This window comes from Cydia amplana, chromosome 27 (genome assembly GCF_948474715.1).
Source record: "Cydia amplana chromosome 27, ilCydAmpl1.1, whole genome shotgun sequence".
Classification (NCBI taxonomy): domain Eukaryota; kingdom Metazoa; phylum Arthropoda; class Insecta; order Lepidoptera; family Tortricidae; genus Cydia; species Cydia amplana.
The window spans coordinates 950,020-968,452 of record NC_086095.1 but is presented as its reverse complement, the minus strand read 5'-3'; the positions used below and the strand labels follow the sequence as shown (position 1 = coordinate 968,452).

The 18,433-nt window shown below is 37.6% G+C and overlaps 1 protein-coding gene across 1 annotated transcript; it reads right to left on the bottom strand.

Moving 5' to 3' along the window:
- Positions 1 to 4,829: 4,829 nt before the first annotated feature.
- On the bottom strand, positions 4,830 to 17,231 carry LOC134660388 (titin-like). Its single transcript, XM_063516122.1, has 15 exons — positions 17,217 to 17,231; positions 14,993 to 15,115; positions 14,321 to 14,491; positions 14,147 to 14,272; positions 13,615 to 13,668; positions 12,178 to 12,228; positions 11,861 to 11,971; positions 11,604 to 11,663; positions 10,115 to 10,678; positions 9,253 to 9,342; positions 8,470 to 8,640; positions 7,870 to 7,926; positions 6,232 to 7,488; positions 5,756 to 5,815; positions 4,830 to 5,576 (listed from the first exon to the last, which is right to left on the bottom strand). The coding sequence occupies exons 1-15, from the start codon at positions 17,229 to 17,231 to the stop codon at positions 4,830 to 4,832; spliced, it is 3,657 nt and encodes a 1,218-aa protein (XP_063372192.1).
- Between the last annotated feature and the right edge of the window lie 1,202 nt (positions 17,232 to 18,433).

Sequence of the window (18,433 nt, the reverse complement as noted above, 5' to 3'; positions counted from 1 at the left end):
GTAGAGCGACTTACGCACACATTCATGTTGCGGCCTGTCGCGGGCGAGGTAATGCGAGTCGGGGCGGGGCGGTGCGTGTCCGTTCTGTATGATAATACTATTACTTATTCTGTGGTAAGGCCTGAGTGGAGGCTCGCTCGGCGACGCGTGCAGCGTGGCTGTGTGCTCACGCGTGATGTGAGCAGCGTGCACTAAGGCCGCTCCTATACGTGCGCATTTGTTTAACATGCACGCCGCACGCCCCGCCCCGCTGCACACGCAACAAGAGCGTCCACTCAGGCCTTACACTTACTGTTACATATAGCGACATCTACCGATTAATGTCTAAGCTCGTACAGATGTAGTGCATAGTTTTCCATCGTATTTTCTCGGAAATGTTCGTGTTTGTCATGCTACTTCAGTCAACGTCAGTACTATTTGTACCGAGACTGAAATATCAAGACACGTCGTACGTTTCCGTGAATATAAAAAAATAAAAAAATAGGGTATTTGACTGTGTTTAAAATAAATTATTTTACACCATGCATGAAATAAAGCACCAGATGATTAGAGAAACGTAGACAGCAGTTATTTTTAGACACAATTTCTATTTTAAAACCCGTATCAAACTATAAAGAGTAGGTTGTTTGATTGTGACGTCACATGCCAGTGTTTCATATAAATTCCATAGTAGCTAAATCGTTTTGACAGTTCGAAAAAGAAACTGATTTGACTAGTAGTCAAATACCCTGTTATGAACTACATCTGTATCCAGAAGAAAGTGTAAGTGACGTTTGCTCATCATGTTCCTCGCGTTGTCCCTGTATTTTGCCACGGCTCATGGGAGCCTGGGGTCCGCTTGGCAACTAATCCCAGGAATTGGCGAAGGCACTATATTTTACGAAAGCGCCATCTGACCTTCCAACCTAGAGGGCAAACTAGGCCTTATTGGGGTTATTTAACAAGTTAGTTATTGAATTTATACCTACTCTTCGTTTATGACTAAGTGCAATATCAGAATATCACATAAAATGAAAAGACACTATGTTGAGAAAATATATAATATTATATATTTTTCTATTGTTATTTTTGTTAAAAATATACTTGCCTTTTTATGTACATCTTATTACTTATAGTGTATGAATTTATTTTTTAAAGTTTTGAAAGTCTTAACTGATTTTAATTATCAATTTATCCTATGATAGCTAGAAGAAATCCTTATTAAGAATAAGTTTATATATTACCTATATTATGAAATTATGACAGGTATAGCATAATACTAAAGCAATAAAAAAAAAAAAAAACTTTCCGAAATTCGCTATCAGAAAAAATGTTATAAAACTTCGGGTAAAAGGGTTTTTTGGATTTTAATACTGTTATCTCTTTTTATTAAATGTTAGATAATCAATTAATCATGTATTTCCTATTTACAATGTACCATCCGCAATGGGATGAATAATGCTTCTAGTATTTTAAATCTATTTTATATGCTAACAATCAACATGAGAATATAGAGAACTAGTTTTTGCCCGCGTCTTCGTCTGCGTGGAATTAGTGACAGCAGCTAAAGCAAAGAGAAAAAAATACATAGAGTGCTCACTCCATACATCAGTTTTAGTACCAAAAAGACTATTAGCATCTAGCATCGAGTAGCGGAACTATCAGTACTGCTACTTGACAATAGATGTAGCACCGACCGGAAAGTCTTATGCTGTTGAGATAAGACTTTCCGGTCGGTGCTACATCTATTGTCAAGTAGCAGTACTGATAGTTCCGCTACTCGATGCTAGATGTAGACACTGAAATGAATAGTCTGAACTGATGTATGGAGTGAGCACTCTTGTCTTACTACTTATATTTCTCTATGGCTAAAGTATAGCGCCTGGATAATGCTAATAGCAATCATTCAATTTGCGCATTGCTTACTTCAATTATTAGGCAATTCATTAACTCTTTCAATTCCTTCCCCCTTTGCACTCTCTTCAGGGATGATTTCCGACATAAAAACTATCCTATGTCCTTCCCCGGGACTTAAACTATCTCTATGCCAAATTTCAACTAAATCGGTTCAGCGGTTTAAGCGTGAAGAGGTGACAGACAGACAGACACGCTTATTAGAAATAATGTGAAATGCAACTATATTATGGAGGCTACCTATCTTTATACTCTGTTGATTGCTACATATAATAAGGAAGACACGATGTCTGATTAAAATAGTCTTTTTAACTGCCATTTTAGTTTTAAGAGTTGCGAATCGAAATAATTGTTGAACTATACAGGGTGGGATAACCAAGTTAATTAGTATGATAATAATCTGAAGTAAATAAGTGTAACTTTTTGTTGAGTGGTTTTATCTTGTAATTGTGAATTCATAATGAAATAAGGTATATTTTAGCGGAAATTGGATAATCCCAAAATTCATTAAAAAATCACTCATATTACGTTGTAATAAGAGTGCCTGTTCGGAATTATCCGCCACTTTTTTATGTTTTTTGCCTTTCATAATTATCTGAATACACTAAAATGATGTAATAATATATGCATATGTATATTATATTTCTAATTCTTTCAATAACGATTTCTTTAGTTGTAAATCCACCGCCTACCATCTGGTCTGCTTTGCCTTAAGGTTAAGTGGTAGAGAATGCCTCATGGCCTCATTTTTTTAGTGCAATAAAGTTTAAATGAACAAATATTTAATGAAATAAAAATAAGACATTCTAGAGTTCTTGTAGCCACTCAGCGGCGGAGCACCAAGTTAAAATAGCCGTTTCCTTGAGAAGTTCTAGAATAATCCTCAAGATTCATCAAAAACTGACCCATTGGATTATCCACCCTGTATTCAAATATACCTCTATATGGTATCGATTTGGAAATGAGTTGTGTTGACGTAATTCCTAGTGATTTCGTTTAAATAACTTAATAGTTTTCCTTATTTCATATGGAGTTTTCCATATAAATAAAAATGTAGGTCGAAGAGCATTGAACTGAATGTTTAAGTAATTAGTTAATTGATTTTTTAATTAAAGTGCCATATGATCCAGTGGTTTCAATAAAATATGTTTTTAATTTTATTATAATTTGTTTTATTATCGCACATGGAAAACGTCTAGTTTTATAATATTTGTGATACAGTCACCATCGGATACATCGGATCAGCTAAGGCGCTCACAAATATCTGAACACACCTCTATTGTTATATCATTTGTAGTAAAAATAGTCCTGCAAAACGATTTTTAACATACTTCTAATAATAATGTCGGTTTTTTTGTTTTTCTAACTGTTAAAAAAGTACTTATTTCTGATAAATTGCAAACTGTAAAATTAAGATAAGACTTATCCAATAACAAGACTTAAACTATTATTACCTACTTTAAATAGAGATCTTTGTAGTGGTTTTTTGTTTAGAATTTTTTTTTTTTTTTTTTTTAACCCGCATAAATGTCAATGTGGTTCAGTGAAGGGGACGGACTGAAAATCAGCGCTGCGCAGGCAATTTGTAATGAAATGACTGACGCAGCGTATGCTGAGCCCGTTCCTTTTGCCGCACAATTATTCTTATTTTTTCAATCCTTATGTTTTGTAACCTGTATGCTTTTTGTGTTGCAATAAATGGTTTCTTATTCTTATTCTTATTCTTATTCTATTGTAAAGGTGTTAGAGTGCGTTTTTAGATATTTTTGAGCACCTCGGCCGCTCCGATATATGTGATGGCGACTGTACTATAATATTTTTCAAACAAGAAGGGTAACTGACTGATGGCATCTCAATACAGTTTTGCGAGATTTGGCGTTTTCAGGTTATAAATTGTATTAAGATGACACCCGTCACCGTACTCACTGAGTTTGAAAAATACTATAGCAGAAGTTACTTTAGCCTAATCATAATCATTTATTCAATGTAATTTTTTTTTACTCACATTTATAGACGGGTCTATCGCGAAATTTATTTTATTAGGTACCATTATTTACCGACGTTTCGACACAGGTTTCACTGGTCGTGGTCGCGGCTAACTGATGTCCCAGCAAAATGTCAAAACGGAGATTTATGCAACTACCCGACGAAAAGTGTATGAAAAAGTTTGGGGTAGACATCACATAAATGTGAGTTAATGTGTTCAAAACGTGAAAGCTTTAATTTTTTTTTATCAAGCAGATACGTCTACTACCTACTACAGTCAGCAGCAGAAGTTGCTAAGGGGGCGAGGTGTCCAAAATTACCTTGACGCGCTCTTATTCTCTTAACAATAAAGTCGCGTCACGATCATTTTGAACACCTCGCCCGCTTAGCAACTATTGCTGCTGACTGTACAAATATTGTTTATTACTATATTTATATATACCAATATTTATAAATATTAAAAGAGAAATTGACTTTTTTATATATAATATTTATTTGGGTCTTGTCTTCTTTTTACTCCACATAAGCATAGAGAAATATAGTAAGACAAGGGTGCTCACTCCATACATCAGTTAGACTATTAATTTCAGTGTCTACATCTAGCATCGAGTAGTGGAACTATCAGTACTGCTATTTGACAATAGATGTAGCAGTACTGATAGTTCCGCTACTCGATGCTAGATGCTAATAGTCTTTTTAGTACTGATGTATGGAGTGAGCAATCTATGTATTCTTTTCTCTATGACATACGTCACAACAATATTTTTTTAAGAACGTGCAAATAGTTAAATACAATTCTAATCTACGTATACAAATAGTTAAAATGATTAAATAAACATTATATACCTACCTAAAACATAGAAATATTCAGCTGACAAATTGGAGTCAGTTTTCTTATACTATTATAACCTTATTTTTACCTAAAAGCTAAAGCGTACGAGTATAGATTTCTAATTTAATTCTCTTTCACTCTCTTCTAGCTTTGAATCATCTTCACGTTCTGATTCTTCGGTGCTACTCGCGGGTTTTTCTTTATTAGGTTCATTTGCATCTTTATTTAACTCTTCTATGTCATTTTCGCCTTCATTTAATTCGTTTTTGTTTAATTCTTCGTTATCACTTTCTTTGATAACTTCTTTAATTGATTCACCCTCTTCGTTCGGTTCTTCCTTATTAACCTCACCTTCATATGTTTCTTCATTATCAACTCCTTCCTCATTGACTTCACTCGTGTTAGGTTCATTATTTCCTAATGATTCTGATTGGTTAGTCTCATCTTCAGAGGATTTCTCCTTATTTTCTTCCTTTATCCTATCGTCGATTAGGAAATCAACTTCAGATTCATCTGCTGGTTTTAAATTATCTATAACCTCATCAGCTAGGTCAGTCGTAAATATAAACACATTTGTTACTTTCTCATTTCCTACTGAATTACCGTAGATTGTCGATGCTTCTATCTTATTTTCATTTTTATTTTTCTTATCACTATCCCCTTTATTGTTTTGATGACCTCTCTTCAGATCTTTGTCTAAGTTGTCCGTGTGTGTTATATCTATTTCTTTACCGTCTACAATGATCTTTCTATCTTTGATTATGACTCCATCATCATTATTTTCAGGTTGGTCGTCCAGGAGGCACATTTGTTCACCAGATTTCTCGCGGTTGCATATTTCTTGGATTGCTATTATCCTTATATGCTGTGTAAAAATTAGAAAATTAGTAAATTCATCAATATAATCTAGTGAATCACACAGTGTAGATGTAGGCATCACATGATCACAATCATTCAAAAAATATATTTTTTTAACAGTTTTTATAATATTTAGTACTTTTATAAGTCAGAAGGACACAGTTTATAATTAAAAATGCAACGTACCTTCTCTAAAAGTTCCATGTATGTCGCGGTCCATTCTCCTAGCCATTTCCAGAATTGTTCCTGTAATTAAATAAATAAAATTTAGATATTAACATTTAACATTTTCCTTTTTTTGTTTTTAATTTTTCACCATACCGGTATATCATAAGAAACAATGTTATAGGATTTTTTCAAACATTGGTGGGCCGAATTTTTTTTATAACACTAAACTGAACAAACGAGAAAAATTAAAAAAAAAATGTATTTTATCTTCAAATGTAAAACGCGAATGAAAAGGCGCGATTTAAAAATTTTCAGAAATGACTCACGCTAGACCGGGCCGGGGCCGGGCCAAAGCTTCCGGCGCTTCGTTTTCTATGGAAAGCACCACGTGATCGCCGGACGTCCCGGCTCGGGCACGGCCCGGTATAGCGTGAGTCATCCTTTACTCTTAAAGTTTAATAATTATAATATAATCCTTGTGGTTTGATACTTACGCTCTTAAGCAGTTTGCTCATAATATCCGGTTTATCTTTTTCTTCATTCGATTCTTCAGCGGGCTCTTCGCTGGTTTGTTCCGTGTCTTCGTTTCCTGGCTCTGGTACCAATTCAGGATTTTCTGGTTCAGGTATAGGTTCAGGATTTTCTGGTTCTTCGCTATCTGGTTCAGGTACAGGTTCAGTATTTTCTGGCTCGTTTCCTGGTTCAGGTATAGGTTCAGGATTTTCTGGTTCTTCGCTATCTGGTTCAGGTACAGGTTCAGGATTTTCTGGCTCGTTTCCTGGTTCAGGTACAGGTTCAGGATTTTCTGGCTCGCCTCCTGGTTCAGGTACAGGTTCAGGATTTTCGGGTTCTTCGTTTTCTGGTTCAGGTACAGGTTCAGGATTTTCTGGCTCGCTTCCTGGTTCAGGTACAGGTTCAGGATTTTCGGGTACTTCGTTTCCTGGTTCAGGTACAGGTTCAGGATTTTCTGGCTCGTTTACTGCTTCAAGTGCAGGTTCAGGATTTTCTGGCTCGTATTCTGGTTCAGGTGCAGGTTCAGGATTTTCTGGTTCTTCGTTTCCTGGTTCAGGTTCAGGATTTTCTGGCTCGTTTCCTGGTTCAGATACAGGTTCAGGATTTTCTAGCTCGTTTGCTGGTTCAGGTACAGGTTCAGGATTTTCTGGCTCGTATCCTGGTTCAGGTGCAGGTTCAGGATTTTCTGGTTCTTCGTTTCCTGGTTCAGGTTCAGGATTTTCAGGCTCGTTTCCTGGTTCAAGTGCAGGTTCAGGATTTTCTGGTTCTTCGTTTCCTGGTTCAGGTTCAGGATTTTCTGCCTCGTTTCCTGGTTCAGATACAGGTTCAGGATTTTCTGGTTCGTTTCCTGGTTCAGGTACAGGTTCAGGATTTTCTGGTTCTTCGTTTCCTGATTCAGGTACAGGTTCAGGATTTTCTGGTTCTTCGTTACCTGGTTCCTGAACCTCAGGATTTTCAGATTCAGCTTCAGGTTCTAAGGGTCGTGTCGGTTCAGCCGGTTCTTCAATTGGTTTCTCATTTTCTGGAGCTGGAGGTTCATGGTTTTCCTCGCTAGGGTTAGCAAAAGGTTCTTCTGGTTCTTTCTCTGGTTCAGCGAGCTCTTGAATGGGCTTATCTTCTTCGCTCTCGTGTGTCTCTGGTTCTTGGTTTGGAACTTCTGGATTAGGCAGAGGCTCTTTTTCTGGTTCCTGAATTTCTGGTTGCTCGGACACTGGCGCTGGAGGCTGTTCTTTGTGTTCCTAGAAAGTAAATGTTTAAATTATGCCCGAAAAGCGATAGCGACATATTTGTTTTTGAGTCATGGGTATTTTCTATGTATTTAAATATTTGTATCACTACATAGTATAAAACAAAGTCGCTTCCCGCTGTCTGTCTGTCCCTATGTATGCTTAGATCTTTAAAACTACGCAACGGATTTTGATGCGTTTTTTTTATAGATACAGTGATTCAAGAGGAAGGTTTATGTATAATTTGTTAACCCGTGCGAAGCCGGGGCGGGTCGCTAGTTATATATAATATCGACGTCTGAATACCTAACTACCTACCCACAACACAAGCCTTGAGCTTATTGTGGGGTTGTTAATTTGTGTAATAGGACAGTATTCTATTATTTTATTTACCTCTACCGATTTCCTTGGTGAACCAACGTTATGCGAAACTGGTGGGTTCACCATGTCCTGTAACGGAAGAATTATAATATTTATTTATAAAGCGCTTTATCATAGTCAATAACCAACTATAGAAGAAAATATACATAATATCTTGGGATTACTTGCCAAGCAGACCCCAGGCACATGAGAAGCGGCAAAAGGCCGGGACAACGTTAGGAAAATAAAGGATGACTCACATTAGACCGGGCCGTGTCCGGGCCGACTCACCGATCACCGATCAGCCGTCATAGAAAATGACGTAGCGGACGCCTCGGACCTGGCTCGGTCCGTCTATAGTTCGTTTTTTTTAGCATTAGAAAGAAGATAAGCGATTTTGACATGTCTTTTAATTGAAAAACACTTTAAAAATCAATAACTATTACTTATGAAAGCAGAAGACTATAAAAGATCGTATTAGATTCATAATTGTTACGTATTTACCGTAACTTATTTTAAAAATGTGTTTTTCAATTAAAAGACACATCAAGATTGTATACCAAATTTCTAATGCTAAAAAAAACGAAGTATAGCGTGAGTCATCTTTAATGGATTACTTAATTTCCTACTTACGTTCCAAACATGGCCGCTCTCTGAAGTGAGATTCATGCCATACGTCTTAGGAATGTCTTCTACTGGCCGCATGGTAGCGAATATGCCCTCCATCTGGTTTTGCAGGACTTGTTTGTCGTCCGGGTTCGGTTGGGGGTTGGTGTAGGGGTTGTCGGTCTGTTCGTAGGACGCCTAAGGAGTAGAGAAAGTAAGTATAATAGAATAAGTACCTAAGCATTGAGTGCTATCAGTTTTCTTACCAAAACCATAGAGAAATATAGTAAGACAAGAGTGCTCACTCCATACATCAGTTTTGGTACCAAAAATACTATTAGTTTCATAGTCAACATCTAGCATCGAGTAGCGGAATTATCAGTACTGCTTCTTGACAATAGACGTAGCACCGACCATTACAGTTTCCGGTCGGTGCTACATCTATTGTCAAGTGAGCAATCTATGTATTTTTTTCTCAAAGCCAAAACGCTTGTTATTTTCGTAGTCGACATCTAGCGTCAAATAGCGGATTCATCAGTAGGTACTGCTACTTCACACTAGGCTCCACCATTTTTAAGAAAAATATAAAAACTAATCCAAACAAATCTAACCGAAGACAATATTACAAAGAAATCTATTCAATCAGCGGACGCTTACAAAATTTAACGAATTTCGGTTGAAAATTGCGTCCTGCAGAACATCCGGATATGATACGGATACGAAAGCATTTTTGCCCAAGCTAAAAGGAGACCATCGCTAACGGTCAACATAGAAAATAGAATGAGTAGAAATGTTGTATGTAAAACTTACCGGTTTTTCCGAAGATGAAATGGCATCTCTGATGTAGTCGGGCAGGCCCTCGTAGTTCAGAGGCGGAAGTGTAGGGGCCACTGGTATGTCCTGAAACAGTAATATTAACATTAATAGAGAAAGAAAGTCCTGTAATTACAAATCTTCTAAAATTCGCGTTGTATAGAACAACTGTAGACAATTTCATGGAATGAATTTCAAATTTCCAAATTAAAAACCGTTACAAAACCCCAGATGTCTGCCTTTAACCACTTGTCTCTACGAAACTACGACAAATGGGTCATGATGGTACCCTACGATGGTTAGCTTGATACTTACCTAATATTTTACCATAGTTATGATCTAAATAAAATTTTCTGTGTATGAGTCAGATGCAATACCGCGCATGTATAGGTTGGTACAGGTTAACAGTGAAAATATCCTTGGACAAACATCGTGCGTGAATATTGTTGTAAAAAAATATATACAGGATGGCACATTTAGATCGGTCAGTATGGGAAAATCTGAAACTATAAGACCATACGACGATCTCTTCTTATGAACCATGTCATCGATTTTAGTAACAAGAAAAACTGCATTAATACATTACATGACACACAATACAATAACATACAATACATGAAAAAGGGCAAATAAAGATACATTCAATTCAAAAACTCGATGACAGGTTAAGATGCCACTATTTTGAGAATTACTCCTATATAGGTAGGTAAGGTACCTACCTAATTGAAGTTTCTTAACCGTTTGAGGTTCATGTCATTGCCAATTTTCCTTGTACGGTGGGCCACTAGACTCACTAGAGGTTAAATTATCGGTGCGGGGCTCCAATATTTAGGACTAAAAGATGTTATGTTAAGCCTACCTTAAATCGGTCTCCTTCGGAACTTTCTTCAGTCGAACTATCTATCTTAGTTTTCCCCAGTTGCCCGTATCCAGTATTTTCACTTTCACTCGATTCCTTAACAGTATTTTCACTTATTGGGTACTCAATCGCTTCAGGTTGTGGAACACTTGGTTCAGCAGTTCCTGGCTGTACTGGAATAGGTTCTGGGTTTTCGTAAGGTCCATTAGTAAAACCTTCGTTTTCTGGTTTGAGGTTTGAATTATCGTCACCTATGATTGGTTCAACGGGGTAATATGCTTCACTGTCACTAGATTCTGGATTTTCATTTATTAGTTCTGGATTATCATTAATCGGTCCTAGATTGTCATTAATCGGTCCTGGATTTTCATTAATTGGTTCTGGACTTTCATTACTAAGCTCAGGATTTGTCTCTGGTACAGTTTCTAACGGCTGCGCGCTAGGTCTGTTAGTAATAATGTATATATCTTCAGAGCTTTCTGATTCGTTTGGTATAGCGAGGGGAATGTAGGCGTTTTCACTAGACGGTGGCGAGTTTTCTTGACTTTGTGGACCGGATGATCCCTGTAAAAATGTTCAGTTAGGTACTTAGTTTACAGAAATATATCTCCACTTTTTTTAAGCCCCACCTTTTTTACCTATTTTTATACCTACTCGAGAAGATTTAAATCCTAAATTTTTTTAATAAATTGTAAGAGAGTAGGTATGTATTGTATTTCAATATGGGACCGGCAAGAAACTCGGCGGGACACATCTTTTCAAAACATTTACATATTATAATGAACATGCATTAAATAAAATAAAATGAATAATTACTATGGAATTTATAAACAACATAGGGGTCATCCATTAATTACGTCACACGTTTAGGGGGAGGGAGGGGATCAAGAAAATGTGACATGTTGTGACATGAGGGCGGGGGGAGTCACAAACATTGTGATGTCACTTTAACTTCATCAGTAACCGAAAATTAATTTATATTTTTTTATTCGCTGTACAGTTAAATAATGAGATTTTGAATGTAACTTTCGTTGTGTTATAAAATTATTAATATTTATATATCAAAAATATTTTTTTATTAAAAAAATAATGCCGAGTTAATATTGTCGATTTCGTTGGAAACAAAATTGCCTAAAATGTGACGTCACACCAGGGGGGGAGGGGTTTGCAAAATGTGACCAAGTGTGACAAGGAGGGGGGAGGGGTAAAAAGCCTAGAAATTCGTGTGACGTAATTAATGGATGATCCCATACGGTAGATTTAAAAGTGGAAAAAAGTGTAACGTTCTGACGGTAGATGTCGCTGTAGTAGGTATTATCATAATGTGTTTTTTAGTGTTTAGTTATATTTTTATAATATGTATGCTAGTTTTAAGGTATTTATGTATGGGCCACTAGTTGCCTGAAATAAACGATTTCATTCATTTCATTCATTCATTCATTATATTAGTAACTAGGTAGGTACCTATCTATTTAATTATTTGACGTACCTCATTACGTTTTCCGTTAGACGATCCGAGCTCGTAGTATGTTGGCGAATTGTTCAAATTCTGTAAACATTAGTTAGACTATTAAGGACGACTCACGCTAGACTTGGCCGGGGCCGGGCCGGAGCTTCCGGCGCTTCGTTTTCTGTGGAAAGCACCACGTGATCACCGATCAGCCGTCATAAAACAATTTCGGCCCGGGCCCGGCCCGGTCTAGCGCGAGTCATCCTTTAGTCTTAGAAGACAAAAAAGAGACGTACGTTCCAAACATATCCTTGGTCACCATTGAGATTCATTCCATACGTATTCGGCTGTATGTAGGCTGCTTTGCTGTCAACATCTGATGTATAGCTTGGTGCGTCGGGAGCCGACTGAAATCGAAATACATTCATAGTCTGTTTGTGTTCATATATGTGACGTTATCTATGAAAAGGGACCTTATTGTCGATGGCGGTTACGCCATTATTAACGATGCTCCGATATAAATACAATGCCGCGCGACGCTGTGCGGCGTAAGCGCCATCGACAATAAGGTCCCTTTTCATAGATAATGCCCCAAATGAATAGCGATATTTACCTCCATTTCCGCTTGTCTTTTTCTTCTATTTAAAGAAGTTTCAGGTACAGCCTGTTAAACAATAATAAAATTAATGCATATATTCGTAGCATGCTAATAATTTTTGTTTATTACTTTAAAACTTTTTGTTAACTCTCAACTCGCAACTACACACTCGTACGAGTAGCGAGATAAACGAAAATGCGAATAGATCATCATCATCATCATCTTCCTCGCGTTGTCCCGGGATTTTGCCACGGCTCATGGGCGCCTGGGGTCCGCTTGGCAACTAATCCCAGGAATTGGCGTGGGCAGTAGTTTTTACGAAAGCGTTTTAACTACCAGTTACTAACTAGTTTTAACTACCATCTGACCTTCCGGCCCAGACGGGAAATTAGGCCTTATTGTTCGGTTTCCTCACGATGTTTTCCTTCACCGAAAAGCGACTGGTAAATATCAAATGATATTTCTTACATAAGTTTTTCGAAAAACTCATTGGTACGAGCCGGGGTTTGAACCCGCGACCTCCGGATTGCAAGTCGCACGCTCCTACCGCTATTAGGCCACCACCGCAAACGAAAATGCAAATACATCGCGAATATTCGCGAATGCAAGTTTTTTATGAGTACACACACTCGCGTTCGCTAAAATACCTCTCTGGAACTTGAACTTGCCAACATTAGATTAAAAGTAAAAGAACTAAAAGCTGACTAAAATTACCATTCGTTTCACTGCATATCGTTGCCGCATTTGGTCGAAAAGATAGCTTCTTGCCTTATAAGCCTGTAACATAAACGGTCAAGCTATAGTGTGCTTGTTGGGTGTTTTATTATATTATTATGTATACGAGTAACAGGCTAATTCGAACGTGCTCTGACATCATACCGATATTATAATGATATTGGAAATATTGGAATCATATCAGTTACCTGTCAGTCGCGCGTTCATTTCGCTCAGACTTGTACGCACAATTGGTGCGAGCGAGAAGCCCCCGTGTAAGACAGAGATAACTGATATGATTTCATCATTCTTCTATAGGGTTTAACGTTCTAATTAAAAGAGAAACGCATGAGGCGCCACGAGCAGGCCCCCGCCCACTTGGGGGAGCATACACCTGCTGCGTGTGTGGCCGAGGGATCCTCTCTCGTAACATCTGACACAGTTGATACATTCAACAAACTCGCCGCATGCAATTTATTGATTTTTACTCATTACTCTTTTAAAAAAATTACAAAAATAAGTTAATTTTTTGGTGAAATTTTAGGAATTTAGAGAAAAATCTATATCATATCCTTGGCTAGACGCTGGGATGTCCCGGAGTGACATACCGGGGAAAAATAAATTCAAGTAAATAAATAAATAAATATTTGTTAGGTAGGTAAGTATTTAATTTGTAATACCTATATGCCTTGTTGCCTGATTTAAATTTCAAATAAGTTCAACTAAATATCAACTTACTTCCTTCACATCTTGATCTGTAAGCGGTTTTTGTGTCGTAGTTAATTCTGGTTCCTGTAATAAAAGATATGTATGTTTTGTGATTTGTCATTTTTTAACTGAAAAGGTTGTGGTTAGGTTATGTTTGGCACGATTTAATTAAAGGATTATACCTAACTAGTCGTGCGTGCGTAAACGGCTTGTTTCGAAATCACAGGTGATGCATTCCTAGTCAGTACTTTTTCTTTGATTCTACCGGCATTTAGAATACATGTATCAACTAGCTAGATTAGTTCATAGTAAAAAAAATCGTTACACAAGTGCGATACGATAAGACCGCTTGTTATTTACCTCTACTTTTAATCTTTTTTAATATGTTGTATTTTACATTATATCGATATCGGTATATCGAAAGTCGGCGCCGGCGGGAAGACGACGCCATGGAGGGCTTGTTGTTCAGTGCAGAGTGGGTGGCACAAGACCCAGATTGCGGCCCTCAATGCGATGGACCGACCAAGTTAAAAATCTCACCGGATCACCTTTAAATCTGTGCGTGCGGAATGCAGAAAATAGAGAAGGATGGCGGGAAATAACGAAAAAAGCCGTACAACGACCCCAATGGCCACGACTGCTCTGACAAGAGTATCCGACTAAGAAGCAGATATCGAATGCGAAGTCTCTAATGAGAATTCAAACTGCCACAAGAATTCCGGTCCCTGATCATTACCTCTTCGTGGTTCTCAATGTCCTCAGCCTGATCCTCTCCATCTGCCTGTTCCACATAGCTTCCATCATCATCGTCATCATGATTGTCGTATGAGTCTTCTAGCAATGGTGCTAGATCGAAGAACTGGTAGCCGTGGCTGTTGGTGAACGAGCGCTCAGTTACAGCGGGTTTCTGAAAATAGGGAGATTTTAGGGTTCCTTGGAATGGAAAGAAAAGACAGAGGATTATGATGATGATGATGAGGTGATGAGATGATGAAGATGATGGGAGATGATGATGACTTTTATAACTAACACGGGACTTAATCGCGTAAAAATTACGTTTATTTTATGGCCTGACGTTTCGAACGTGACGTTACGTTCATGGTCACAGGCAGACTGGCGAGTATTGTATCAATCTTCTTGCTGCCGGGTTTTGCGATCAAATTCGGGTAGTTCGTAAGTGTAAGGCCTGAGAGGACGCTCATGTTGGGCGTGCAGCGGGGCGGGGCGTGCGGCGTGCATGTTAAACAAATGCGCACGTATAGGAGCGGCCTTAGTGCACGCTTCTCACATCACGCGTGAGCCCACAGCCGCGCTGCACGCCCCGCCGAGCGAGCGTCCACTCAGGCCTTACACTAAGTCTTACGCGATTAAGTCCCGTCTTAGTTATAAAAGTATGTGTTGTACTTACTTCGCGAGGCCGCTCAATGATGTGATAGTACAGGATGTCACGAAGCGTCCACTTATCCTCTTTCGGGTTAACAAAGCTGACACCAGAGGAGTCGTCCTTAACCTGATATATACTGCTGGCATCCTGAAAATACTTGACTAATAAGCTATCTATTTATTTATTTATATGAGCCTAGAGTGTCCCACTGCTGGGCAAAGGCCTCCCTCCTCCCTTTTCTCGTATCCCGGTCTTGACACGTCTCCCACCAGTTCCCGCCAACGCCGTCGAGGTTTGCTATCTATTATCATTTCTTTTTCTTTCTAATCTACTAATTTAAAAGAAGCCTTTATCAAAAAGACATGTCGGCTCCGTTGAGCCTCTATAACAAAGAATTTCAACGAGTATTACTAAACAAAAACATCAAAAAACTGTAGGTACCTACACATATTTCGCACTTTTTGATAGGGGTTCCGCCAATATAGATTGGAAAACCCCAATATCCGTTACTGTATAATCCCTAGCTTGAAATAGTTGCGCCCTCTTGTCTCGTGTCCGAATCTATTATCATTGTTTTCTTTTTTATTTCACGGGCCTATACATCCCGGTCTTTTGACAGGCTTGCGTGGGGATATAGATCCAACACGTCGAGTCCCTTTGGAGAGCTTTAATGTCATGTAGAACGCCTGCTGGAACTCGAGTCGAAGATGTCGACTAACGAAATAACTCGCGTTTTGGTAAGAAAACTGATGTATGGAGTTACGACTCTTTCTTTACTTATTTCTCTCTGGTAGTATGTTTAGTTTGTGTGTAATCAAAGTAACTAAAAAAAACCGGCCAAGTGTGAGTCGGACTCGCGTTCTAAGGGTTCCGTACATTAAGTCCGACTCACGCTTGACTGCCCATTTCTAATAGGTTTTCCTGTCATCTATAGGTAAAGACATATTTTGTGTATTTTTTTCAAAATTTTAGACCCAGTAGTTTCGGAGATAAAGGGGGGGGGGGATGGTCATTTTTTGGCTATTTTCTTGAATAACTGCTAAACTATTTATCCTAAAATTATATAAAAAAAAAAATTGTGATTCTTACAATGAGCTCTTACATTTGATATGTAACACGATATTGTTTGAAAATCTTTATTTTTAATTTTCTCATTTACCCCCCACAAATGGCATCCATATTTTAAAATCATTTATTTACGTTACACGTCCATCTTTGGGTCACAAATCTTTGGGTCCAGTAGTTTTGGAGAAAATAGGCTGTGACAGACGGACGGACAGAAACCCGAGTGATCCTATTAGGGTTCCGTTTTTTCCTTTTGAGGTACGGAACCCTAAAAAATAAATGAAGTGAAGTGAGAGTGAGGGAAAGTTCTTACCTCCGCCTGCCGGATATAATGCCCTGAATTCAGACTCACTCCGAATAATAAGAGCGCCCATGATACCTAAAAATAACAAAATAAAAACATCATCGTCATACATTATCTTTTTCATTTCTCATGCTCTGAAAGAGGGTCATTGTTGTTCTAAAAGGTGAGCAGAAAATAATTTATGATTTTTTTATGATTTTTACGTTTCTGCACTAGAGTATTTTATTACTTACTAGAGTATATTAGAGTATATGTATATTTTTTACGATAAGCAAGTGAAATTTGGGTTTCAATGTATTTGTTATAAATACAATTTCCATTCTGATATTTAACTCCCCTTTTCATAACTAACGATACTTTTGCCTGAATTGTTAACTGAAGATACCCTTAAGATTTACTATAAAAATATCTACTTCTTCAAACAAACGCGTCACTTTTGACACTAGTTTGACACTGACATATCTATTCCATATCGTTTCAATCTCTAGTATTTGACGTATCTTAAAGTTCGAATATGGCCGTTAGTCACGTTTTAAAAAAAAACACATGCTATTTACTTTCTTCGTATCCGTATTCGAAATGAAAAGTAGAGTGTTTAACTCGGGTGAAAGGTATCATTTCAGCCTCGGACTATTGGCTCTCACTGTATGTATATTTCGGGGATCTCAGAAACGGCTCTAACGATTTAGATGAAATTTGCTATATGGGGGTTTTCGGAGGCGAAAAATAGATCTATGTCTTATCCCTGGGGAAACGCGCATTTTTGAGATTTATAAGTTTTCCGAGCCAAACTAAGTCTTCCAGATATTTTTTTATTTTTATTGGAAATAGGTAAGCATATTTGATTTAATTGATTTAAATATAGAACACCCAACTCACCAGTAGAATCTTCATGATTGGAACACTAAGTTAATTTGTGAGATAACACCTTAAACCTCGGTTTATATACTAGAATTAATTGAATTTTTATCTGTCTTCGGCTTTATCTTTCGTGATATTGATCATTAGAATTAGTTTGTCTGTTTGTAATTCAATGCATAAGACTCCTACGGTCCAAGGTCCTACTTATAGTACTTATTCAGTTCCATGAAATTTAAATCATATTCAATTGGAATAAAGTTGCATCTCTTTGGCTTCGTTCAGTTTTCTATCGAATCAAAATCAGCTTTATTCCCTACACAAGAGGTTCAAATTTCAGTAGCAAATTTCGGAAATATTATTTGTATGGCTGGGCCATAGGAGGTTAGGATAATTGTGTCGGATTTCGTTCGATCTAAAACTTCATTTTGGATACATACTTTTATTACTGACTGTACTTTTTAAAATTTTGAAGAGTTATTAGCATTTAAAAATTAGTAAAAAACCTGTTTTTCACTTCTTACTCTTATAATAAGTAATTAAAAAATCTAACGAAGTCAAACGTAGGGGCGTCAAATTATCTAAAAATATTTACCATAATGTCAATATAAAGAGAAGAAAATGGGGACTACGTTTGTATGGAGAAGCGGCCTTCCCCTTTCCTCTTAAGGTGTCGTAGAGGGGTACAAAGACATTCCGTAGTATCAGCCTAGTGAACTCAATCCTTTCGTCATTAATGACAAGTACTACATTTCCCAGTCATTAATGATCATGAGTTGATGACGCATAGGTACCTATATGAATGGCTGTGGTCGCCTAATGCCCGGAAAGGTCATTGGTTAATGATGATGATTACAAGTGAATCATTATTGTTAGGTATAAAATGCATCCTAAGATAAGACGACTATATAGTTTATGATCAGCGACAATCATATGAAAGGCGTTAGCCCGGATTGCTAAAGACGCCGGTTCGAATCCGGCCTTCACCACTGGAGGGCTTAATTAAGGGGATAATTTATACGACTGGTCTGGCCTAGTGGGTTTTTATTTGTGTGATGAGCACAGATATTTGTTCCTGAGTTGGGTGTTTTCTATGTATTTATGTATTTGTATATATGTATACCTACCTATCGTTGTCTGAGTACCCACAACACAAGCCTTCTTGAGCTTACTGTGGGACTTAGTCAATCTGTGTAAGAATGTCCTATAATTTTTTATTTTTTTATTTATATATAGCA